General features: G+C 42.7%; 1 protein-coding gene across 2 annotated transcripts; it reads right to left on the reverse strand.

The window, feature by feature from the left end:
* Window positions 1-942: 942 nt before the first annotated feature.
* LOC108577168 (protein drumstick) lies at window positions 943-6,968 on the reverse strand. 2 transcript variants are annotated; one of them, XM_017940277.1, is made up of 2 exons: window positions 6,739-6,968; window positions 943-1,254 (listed from the first exon to the last, which is right to left on the reverse strand). In XM_017940277.1, the coding sequence occupies exons 1-2, from the start codon at window positions 6,966-6,968 to the stop codon at window positions 1,179-1,181; spliced, it is 306 nt and encodes a 101-aa protein (XP_017795766.1). In that variant the 3' UTR covers window positions 943-1,178. The 2 variants fall into 2 exon arrangements, with proteins under 2 accessions (XP_017795766.1, XP_017795767.1); XM_017940278.1 differs by lacking the exon at window positions 943-1,254 and adding an exon at window positions 1,872-1,981.
* Window positions 6,969-11,275: the final 4,307 nt, after the last annotated feature.

The following is an 11,275-nucleotide window of genomic DNA, read 5'->3' on the forward strand; positions in this document are numbered from 1 at the left end:
ATGGACGCGTGGTCAGGTCAAAAAGTTCTTGGAACTTCAACGTGGACTTTTCTCATTATCGTCGTTAGATCTTCGTTCGAAGTTTGCCGTTTTGTTGAATTTTACGTTATTACTTGTCAGCTTTTGCATTGGGTCCGAACATTAAATATTTTGTGATACTTGGAATAATTAGGAGATTGTTCTTTTTTTTTTTTTTAATAATTGATTGCTAGAGTAACTGACAGTTTTTGTGGGTATAATTTTCTTCACGGTAAAAATCGAATTATTTCTGCGAATCGATTAGATTGGTAGCCTTTTAATTATTTCAAGCAGTGCGGTCGTTATTTCATGCAAAGAATGGCTTTGAATTTACATAAATATCGAATTTGTTCATGTTCTTAAGAGGAATTCTTATAACAGATTGCTATGTTCATGCCGGGCTCGACAGTATTTTATGCAACGAAAAAGTTTGAAATTTCCACGGTTACGAGCATATTTTGGAAATTCTAGCTTTGGCCATTTTTAAGCTGTGCCTTTTCTGCTTTTTCAAAGCTAGTAAATTCTAATTCTAACACATAATTTAACATACATTGCTTCACTTGTGAGAAGCTGAAATATATCGTATGTTAATATTAATTATTTCCGTTAAGTTCCACTTGATTTTTATTTTATCAAAAAATAAAACAAGTATGAATTTGAGAATAATATGAAAGAGAATTTCTGACAGACGTCAATCCAACTTAATTTTCGATTTCTCCAATGACAAAAAAGAACATCAATTTCAAAATAGCACACTTTTGAACGCATCGACAGAAAAATTGAACTTCTGATAGATATCGATCCAACTTAATTTCCACTTTCTCGAAGAATAAAAACTAGCACACTTTTGAATGCTTCGGCATAAAACAGAATTTCCAACAAATGTTCAAAGTGACCGACGAATAAACTGCGCAATTGCTCCCGAATAATTTCAACTGCATACTCACACCTACAAACTCCACAGTGTATATCAATTCGTGCACATGCCATTTCTACCAAATAACGTGCATAAGTGTACACACACACACACGAATTATACCCGACGAAATTCCAAAAACTCGTTGATCGATAACCGCGCGGCCGCGGACAAGCCTAATCAGAAACAGAGAAACGCGCGTCTACGGGGAGTATAGGATATTAAATAGTTGGCCGGATGGCTTCTAGTACCTAGAGTAACCATTCGAATAGCCATTTGAGTAGCCGTTGGAGCCCTTGTAGGGAACAGAGTGTATGCTCCTGGAACAAAGATGGTCGAAATTGGAAGATGAGGAAAGTACAATTGAAGGAGAAACAGCCTGCTTCCTCCCTCACTTTCTTTCTCCTCGTATTTATCAATCAGTTTCCACCGCTTCGCGATCAGCGTGTAGGATAATCGTACGCGTCGGTGTTAGTAGAAGTGGAAAGGCGATAACGTGATCGTAATATTATAGCAGATATAGCAGAAGAAAACGAGAAGAGATGATAATTACGGTAGTAGTAATAGTAGTAATAGTAGTAGTAGTATTGCTTTGTAACATGCTGGGCGAATTTAAGTTCTTCTGTTTTTCTCTTTCTTTTCTTATTTCATGGTGGCAGTACGCGATGCACAGAACGATGATCGTGCGCTGTCGTCGTAATCGTGACAAGGACATTGTGTGAGAGACTTCGAGTGAACATTATTACAGAGAAAACAAAGAAAAAGATAAAAAAATAGAAAAAGTGGTATAATATATATATATGTATATATGTATATAAGTGTGTATATACGTATATATATAAAACTCGGTGTATGTATATATAAATATTTATATATAAATGTAGAATAATAGAAGAACGTGGATTGTAATTTTCTGTTGTTATAGGCTGTTGTTGAGTTGTTTGAATTCTGTTGTTGTTCATATTGTTGTTGTTGTTGTTGCGTGTACATTGTGTGTGTGTGTCAAGGTGCAGGAGGTTCAGAGCTCCCGCTCACCGCCACCCACATCTACAACAGAACAGAAAACAAGACCACCGCCGTTACATACAAGGTATCCATTAGTATCCACCAGTATCGAAGATTTATTTTATCGCTCGCTCGTTCGAACTGGCGCGCGCGCGCGCGCGCATACAGACACAAAGCCTCGCTAGCTCGTACGTTCCGTGCGAAGGCGGCATTATTTCTTTCAGACTGGTTTGTGAATCGAACCCGATTTTCAAAAGTGCCACGAGGAGATAAAAAGAGGAAATGAGGGAAACAAGAATTTTTCGAATCTATGGGAATTCTGTTTATTCTCTTCTTTTGTGTCCTTTGCGCGAATCGAGGCGATTTTCGAAAGTGCCGCGAGAAGAGGAAAAGGGAAATGAGGGAAACGCGAATTTTTTGAATTTCTGGGAATTTCCTTTGTTCCCTTCTTTCGTTCTCTTTGCGCGAATCGAAGCGGTTTCCAAAAGTGTCGCGAAGAGATAAAAAAAGAGGAAACGCGAATTTTCTGAATCTCTGGAAATTCCCTTTATTCCCTCCTTTAAGGGAAGAAGACGAAAAGAGGGAAACGCGAACTTTTCAAATCTCTGAGAATTCTCTTTATTCTCTCCTTTCGTTTTCTTTGCGCGAATCGAAGCAATTTTCAAAAGTGCCACGGAGAGATAGAAACGGGAAATGATGGAAACGCGAACTCTTTGAATCACAGAGAATTCCCTTTATTCTCTCCTTTGAGACGAAAAGACGAAAACACGAATTTTCCGAATCGCAGAGAATTCCCTCCTTTGAGACAAAAAGGGGGAAACACGAACTTTCGAATATCACGGGGAATTCCCTTCATTCCCTCCTTTCATTTTCTCCGCGCGAATCGAGCCGATTTTCAAAAGTGCCACGAAGAGAGAAAAAAAGGAAATGATGGAAACGCGAACTTTTCAAATCTCAACGAATTCCTCTCATTTCCTCTTTTGAGATAAAAAGACAAAAAGAGCGAGTTACGAACTTTCCGAATCTCTGGGAATTCCCTTCCTTCATTTTCTCCGCGAATCGAACCGATTTTTAAAAGTTCCGCGAAAAGGCAAAAAGACGAAGTGAGGGAAACACGAACTTTCAAATCTCGGGGAATTTCCCTTATTCCCTCCTTTCATTTTCTCCGCGCGAATATCACGGTGAAGGTGACACGTTGTAACTTCACAAGGCCTGCACAGTACGAAAAGGTCAAACGCAGAAATGACCCCGTTTTGTCGATCGTCGACGATCTTGAACTTCTTTTTCACGATCATACGAAAATTTTCTGCATTCAATTATGAAAATACTACTTTTGTACCTACACTTTGTATTTCTCATCCCATAAGTTCGTGTCGAATTTTATAATTTATATCAATATTTCCAACAAACCATTGTGTTTGATTAAAAAAAAAACAGAAACGTCTTCTCAGTCCACAACTCTTTCCAATTCTTTTCGTAAGACCATTATGTCGTCGCTGTAGAATTTCCTCGGAATTTCGTTAAAATATTCTTCCCTTTCGGCACGAACTTACGGGATGACCTAGTATTGTATAATCTTTTGAAATATTTTAGAATTGAGTTTTTCTGATCTTTGCTATTAGCGTTGGAGATTTGAGGTGTATCGAGTTCAAGAATTACACGAATTATTGAGTAATTTACGAAGTTGTAAATTTGGTAAACGTTCAATGATTCATACGTTTGATAAGTGAGTTTTGTGTATAATCGTGTGAAGTCAAGCGACGGATATATTGATGATTCCATTGAACGTGCGGTATTTCTGTAAAAGTAGTAACTTATTCAGTCATTGAGAATATTCAAATTACTTCACTGATTTTTATATCTTCTACTTAATTATTCAAATTGTTTAGCGAAATTATCGTTCAAAATATCGTCTTCAATATGTATTTCTGTATATATGTAATTATTTGCACAAAACTGTACAAATGAAAATGTCTTTTACATTATTAACAATTAATGATTTTCATTTCATGCACTCTATAATAGTAATAATTCTAAACTGCACAAAATCACAATCAAAATTGAAAAATTTTTAAACAATCAAAATTGTACAAAATTTCCATTAAAATTTCCATTAAAATGAAAAATGTCACTACTGCCTCCTCTACTTAACGTCCAAACCGATTTCGTCAAAATATCATTAAAAGTCTCCATTCTTTTGCATATTAATTCGCTATACAATTTTTATTTCTGACTTATGCTCCTCTGAGACCATCATTCGACAAAAACTGAATATTGAAGTTCCGAAAAATTTCTGCATCCCATACCACGTCTAATAACGCGGAAACTATACCGATATTTAAATTAACTGTCGAATAAATTCGTCGACGAGAATGAAATATTTAACACGCAGAAACTGTGCGAATCGGCGAACAAAAAAATTACAGCTTCTTCGAAATAATAAAAAAAATTTGCAATTGCGACGATAGTTATTCGGCGGTATAATGAAATTCCGATTGTTGGAGGTGAATTTTACGTTTCGTTAAATAGATTCATGTTCGATTGTGAATTGTCGACGACCGACGGATCGCGAAGTTATGTCTGCCTGACGCTAACGTATGCTTCTTCGTTCTGTCATTTCACTATTTACAATTCTAAAACTGCAAAATTTATAACTGATTTACAACGGAAGCATTTTGCAATCGAACGGAAAATTTGTCAAACTATTTTTTCGCAGACCAAAAAATCCGTAGAATCCTCAAATTTGCAACGTTAATTCGACAAATTATCGATCATGCGTATCACTATTGCGACACTCCTGCAAATTTCGATTGTTTCACAGTGCCTTCGAACTTTCTATCGCGATTCTCGTCGTCTAAGTCAATTTTACAGCTCACTATCCTCAAATTTTTGTAGAAAAAACAACAATTTCAAGGATCCACGGATTTACCAATCGAAATAACACCACCTATCAGCGGTAATTTAAAAAGCAAGCTTCCTTCTCGCATGGAAAGTGCGACGAAATCGAATATCGCTCGAAAAATTCTAGTAGAATAAACTTACTTCGCTCTTTGGCATAATTTCGCGAATTCACGTTTTCGCTAGGTTTTCCAGCCGCGACGAACGTGTCTGTGCTCCAGCTATCGCGAATCGTCGAGAACTTTTCACCGAATTCCTCACTTGAATTTCCAACGGGGGAGAAAAATTGGTTCCGTCGCGATCGAGAAAGAAGAATTGACAAATCGCCGAAGGCAAATCATTCTACAGGATGAGTCACTAAATGAAGTACTGTCTTCGCTGGATTATCCTTTTTCGTCCTGCAAAAGGTCGTATCGGTGACCCGACCGGTTTTCGAAGTGGTCCCTGTGTTCTTGTTTGCTCGGGTCAATACACAATATGCGCGACTAGTTCGTTTCAAATCGATAATTCGGAACGAATGCACTTTTCGTATCGTATTTTACGGACGAAACGAGGAGACTGCAGATTCGGAAGGCACGAACCACGGGCCGAAAATTCGGAAACGACCCGTTCCGGAATATCTTAACGCCGAATTTATTCGATGTTCTTTCACGGAAACGGAGTTTATACGTCGTTCGCGAAAAAAATCCACCTATCAAGCACTGCCCCGTTTTTATCGCCGAAACGTATTGTAACTTACGTTCCTTGCGATAAAAAAATGAAGAAGAAAGAGGAAAATATCGATTCGTACGGAACTCAGAATTTCGCGAAATCTACCGAGATTTGGACACGAGAGACGTTTCACTGTCGAGAATTCTAGCACCGAACTTTTACCGACAATTTCACTGTTTCGAAAGAATCTTGACGAAAACTTGAAATTCCACGGATTCTACTATTCCGGCACATTTTCACGAAAGAAGCGATACACTACGTTGCCTCCGACTTTGGTCAAATCTCAGAAGATTCGTTCTGCTTTTCGAGAAAACCGAAATTTCCCCGCTCGTGTCGTCCCGAACACGAAAATTCCACCGAATTTTCGACCATTTCTTACTTTACGGGACGTCAGCTCTGCCACTATCGGAACTCGACATTTTCGCACAGCACGTCGAGGAACAGTCGCGACGGAACACGAACCGAGCACAGACACGTCTTCAAAGCTGCTGTCAATCTTCGAACGAGCGTGTAACGAGCGACCTTTTTCAGGGACCAGCACCGAAATCAATTTCCGCGATCTCGCCGCGGACACACCAGCGAGGCAATTCTTCAAACACCGGGATCACCATTTCAACTTCACTCCGGATCTCTTTCCCGTCACAACTTTCCCCCCCGTCGTACATACACGCGTGCACAAAGTACGACCTTTTTCGCGGCTCGCACTAATTGATTCGTATAACCATCACTCAGGGCTACGCGACTCTCTCTCTCGCGCGCGCGCGCGCGCGAACTCAAAGTGGCGGCGGTGCACGATCGGCTGGATCTCTTTGCGGAGGAAAAAAAAAAAAACAGGGTGAAAAACCGGAAAAAATTCGGCAGAAACAAAGGCGCAACGAGAAGCAGCTAACACTATTAACCCGGCACAGTATAGGAAAAAGGCGAGATCCTTCGGACCGTAATTGATGTCCGAGTGAGAAAATCAACCTCGGAACCAGTCCCCGTCGCCGAGCGGCAAATTAGAAGTGGCTCGACGAAAAAAATGTCCGTACACGTATGTACCTCTCTCTATGTACATCCACGTATATACGTACGTACACGTACATGCATATACGCGTGTGCACGCGTGTGTATACACGTATACATGTACGCGTTCCTTTTTTTTCCCCGTTCTCTATAGACTCGAAAGAATAATTCCGGACAAAATGTACCTGTGTTGCTTGAGGTTGTCCTGCCGCTTGAAGGACTTTCCGCAGACCTCACAGGTGAAGGTCACGTCGTCCTTATGGCTGCGCTCGTGGATCATGAGGTTGTAGGGCTTCGTGAAGCGCCGCTGGCAGTACTTGCAGACGAACTCTACCGTGCACTTGGCGCGCATCTTCTGCCGGCGGCCGAACTCCCTGCCGTGCCCCTCTGTCTCCATCGGCATTATCGCGAACATCCTTATAAATTCCCACCGCTCCTTCTCTTGGTCGACTCTCTGTCTCCTTTCCCTCTACCTCCTCTCTCCCGGTCCTGCTAACGCCTCGAGTCACTCCCTCCACCGGTTCAGCCTATAGGCGTCTCTGTCTCTCTTGTCCACGCCGGCCCGTTTTCTCTCTTTCACGAGCTTCCTCCTTGGTCCCTCTCTCGATGCTCTCTCGTGTCGCTCTTCTCCTCCCGCGCAAACCTAGTCCCGACCGGCTAACTCCTGCGAGTGAGATCACTCGGCCTGTACCTCCTTGCGGGAACTCGCTCTCGTGCCTCTCTCTACCTGCGGGAAATAAAGGAGCAATGATTTTCGGCTCGATTCCCCGGTGAACCGATCGCGCTCGATCGTCTAATACGACGATGGTTACGTTTGTTAGATTGGAATTAGGTGGGGGACAGTTCGTTCAGATTAGACGAACGGGAGTACGTTAATTTTGCCGGACTTTGACCGTTCCGCGGACATTTTTGCGACGATTACAGGTGAAAAGTTGCTAATTTTTTAAGACTTTGTGGAATCGAAGTTTTATTTTTCAACAGATCTTTGCAGTATTTTCTACTAATTCTGGCGAAGTTGTGCCATTTTTCCGGCAGTGCGCGGACGCCGTCGCGATGCGATCGATTAAAAGAATTCAGTTTTACACCTAAAGTTACTTATTCGCTTAAAATCGTGGAAACGTTACGAGCGCTACAGATATTCCCCCAATTTCCATTCACGTCCCAGTTTCCACCAGAAAACCACGAAAAAGAAATCGTCCGAAATCCGGAATTCAAATGTAAAAATGTCAAGATCCCTCGAGGATCGATCCTCGGCAGTGGAGAAACCGGGGGGAGTTCGATCGGGATTAAGAACGGCGAAACGATTGCAACACCGGGGGAAGCTTATTGCTCGGGCAGTCGTCGAAAAGAGGGGTCCCGCGGAGTGGAGAGGCAGCAATAAAAAAGGCCCCCGGGGTCTGATCGCGCGGTCCGCCGCGGCCATTGTGCAGGAGCCACGTCCGGTGCTACTGGTAGCGCAAGGTAAGCACACGGCGCACGCTCGAATAAAGTGGCGTGTCCGAATGAGTAATAAGCGTGGCTGGGCGTATCCCGGTTGGTTAGGCTGCCTAACGGCGGTGGGGCCTAATCGGAGCTGCGTGTTACGCACGAGTCTGCTCTACCCGCTTTTTGCTTTCCTCCTCTCCGCCGGCCGAAGCGCCACCGAGCGATACGTGGGGATCTTCTCAATGGTCCAATCTTACTGTGATTGGCCAGTCGCGCGGCAGATTGAACGTGACCATTTTTAAGGTGGATTCTGTCATTCCTCCTTCGACGAATCGTCGAGCGAGATCGCTCTCGGAACCGACTTTTTTCGGGTCTTTGGAATTTCTGCGATTATTTACAGTGGTAATTTGGGAAATTAGTTTTTCGATCATTTTCATTTTTGGGGGGGATTTGCAAATTTTTTAGAGCTACTGTTGCGATAGGAAATATTCTTAACCCTTTCTTTGTAAGATTGATGGAGTATTTGCGCCAAAATACAGTTTATCTGCAAACTCGTGATTTAAGTTAACACACTTTGGTTGAGATCTTTTTCTAATCGTTTTTCGCAAGGTTTGAGTGTAGCTACTGTACTATTGTATGGTTTATTTAACAACGCGTTCTGAAAGTTCGATCTCCGAAAATTTCTCGCGAGCTCACCGCGAAAGGTTAATCGTGCTCGTCTGAATTAACTGAGAAGACAATTACCAGATGTAAAAGCGAACCTCGTGCCAAGTTCGTCTACACGCCTGTCGTGATCAAGAGGTCAAAGCTAATGTATGATAATGTATGATAATGCGATGTATGTGGAAGCACGCAGTTATGGTCGCGTGGTACATCGAATGAGTATACCCACGCAAATCATACAGCCGTATAAAGTTGAATTTCATCGTATCGAAGGAAGATCTGAGATTACCTTGGAGGATAATGGAGGGAAAAGGTTGAAAATGTCGTCGATTCGTAATCTGTTCGATAACAAGCGATCCTTTTTTCTTTTTTTTTTCACCATCTTCTACTAAATTGGAAATATCAAAGTGTCGTTTGAAACGCGTTTGAATACACCTGGATACAATTCGCTGGCTGATTCTCTTTACGCACGGTCACGCGACTGACATCATAAAATACGATTTCGATTCATTGCAAGGAATAATGGAGTTGTTTAGCGGGCTGTGAGGAGAATACAATTATACAGCATTAAAACGGGCAACCGGGATTTCTTAATCCTCTTAGACACGCGTGCTGCAATTCGATCAGGCTGTCGCGTTCTAAGAACAACGATGCTAACGCGTGTTTCACTCGTGAACACGGGCACGTCCGACGAAAGTAAAGGCCCGTGTACTTGTCATCCGCCGAAACTTATTGTTTCGGATCAGTCGTGGAAACGGGGCTCGTGATTCGCATAGATACCTACGCGGTCACCTTTCGGGAAAAATGCCACTTCCTAGGTAGACACGAATTTTGATGTGATCGAAAGTACTTGGAAATCGTCGAACAATGCTAACTGTTACAGACAAAGAAATTTTTGGAAATCGTTCATTTTGAAATCGATCGAATTTCAAACGCATCAACATTCGCGCTCCCCTAATTCAATTCTGTCGAAAATTCTTCGGAAGCAAACTTGGGTATTTTGTGTAAAATAAAAAATCTGTAGCTGATTCTAGCCGTCAAAGGGAAGACGAATTTTACCTACTTCCTTCTAGAAATTTTGCACTCGATTAAATTTTAGAGACAGCACCTTTTTCAATTCCATCGAAAATTCTTCCAAAGCAAACTTAGGCAATTCGTACTAACTTCTGACGCTCCTAGGAACCAATGCACATCCTTTCGGCAGAGAAACAAGAACAGAATCGATAATTTCCTGCTGGCGTAGAAGTGTGAATGTTAATTAGACAAATTCTCGCTCGTTTCTTTATCCAATTACCGAACAGTCCGGTTAGAGCACCGTCGACGGCGAAAGAGCGGAATGAAAGGGCGGTTGTCGGCCGGAGCGGCCGGTTTCGCCCAACAGGCTCGTTCCTCCGCGAAGGGAGGTGATTGCCGCGACAGCCGGCGAAGACAAGAGGCTCCCGCGTTTACACTCGGTCCCTCGCGAGCAAAAGGACGGAGGGCACAGATGAAGGGGCAGCCAATCAAAGGAGAACGGAGTGTGGAGCCAACCAAGAAGCTCGGCTCGACGTGCGTGCACCCGTTCTCGTATGTATGGAGGAATAAAGAAGGGAGCAGTAGCCTTCGTTCGTTCGCCGGTAGCCAACCAAAGAGGAGCTGCTATCGTGCACCGCCCTACCGCTGACTACCGGTTTTCGGCCAGTCGCTACTGAACCTTCACAGAAATCCACCAAGCAGAACCACACCCTCCGCCTCGGGATCGACGTTGCGCCCTGGTACTGGAGTGTATGCTGATTGAACGTGGAAGGGTCTGGGAAGGGCGACTTCCTATTACGATTCCGTCCTGCCACCCAATCAAACGGGAGGCATGGTGGCGGGCCGAGTCGGTCGGTTCTTTAAAATGTTGGATAAAGGGGTCGGCGAGGACCTGTGACAGCGAATTTATGGTTGTCTCGTGAAGGGGTTGGTTGGATGCCTGAAAGCTTTCAAGGGACGTTCAGACGATCGGTGTGTTGTCAATGTTTCAGGACACTCGGACGATCAGTGTAAACTGTCGCTATTTTGCGCTATTATAATGTTGATGAAGTATTGACAATATATGTTGATCGTCAGAACACCCCTTTGGTAATTTAATTGCGAGGTGGAATATTCGTTTTGAAATTTTTGAAATTTTTTTACTCAATTTTGCGGTAAAAGTTCTTTGGCACCGTAGAAACGTTCGATATTATTTTAAAGAGTTCGAAATCATTTTGCTTAATATTGCGATATTCGGTGAAGCGATCAATTTTAATGTTATCGATAGTGTAAGAAATAGTAGTGTTTTTTTGTGTGAGTTAAGTTATGCAGGCTAAGAAATGGTTAATATGAAATAACAAAATAAAGTTCGTCCCGATGATCGTGCTGTTAGGAGATCTCACGCGAGCCATGCTTCCCGAGGGCAAAAAAGAAGTATCTAAAGAGGCAGTACAGGTTTCGGAGCGTTCGACGAATAAAAGATTCGGTACAGCGTAGGCTGGTAGCCAATCAAAGTGAACCAGCTACCGTGTACCGCCCTGTGGCACGCTACCGGTTTTGGGCCAGTCACCACGGAGACTCGAGAGACATCAACGAATGTGGACCACACCTTATCCCGCCCGCTCATTTCGGAGCACGACT

The sequence above is a fragment of the Habropoda laboriosa genome, unplaced genomic scaffold, assembly GCF_001263275.1.
Source record: "Habropoda laboriosa isolate 0110345459 unplaced genomic scaffold, ASM126327v1 scaffold523, whole genome shotgun sequence".
Taxonomy (NCBI): Eukaryota; Metazoa; Arthropoda; class Insecta; order Hymenoptera; family Apidae; genus Habropoda; species Habropoda laboriosa.

What these genes read in the sequence shown, in the direction of transcription:
- LOC108577168 (XM_017940277.1), bottom strand. Translation starts at nt 6,968, where the DNA reads ATGTTCGCGATAATGCCGATGGAGACAGAGGGGCACGGCAGGGAGTTC. An exon ending in GACAACCTCAAGCAACACAG is followed by an intron (nt 1,255 to 6,738) that starts GTACATTTTGTC and finishes TCTTTGTTCCAG; the next exon opens with GAGCATACACTCTGTTCCCT.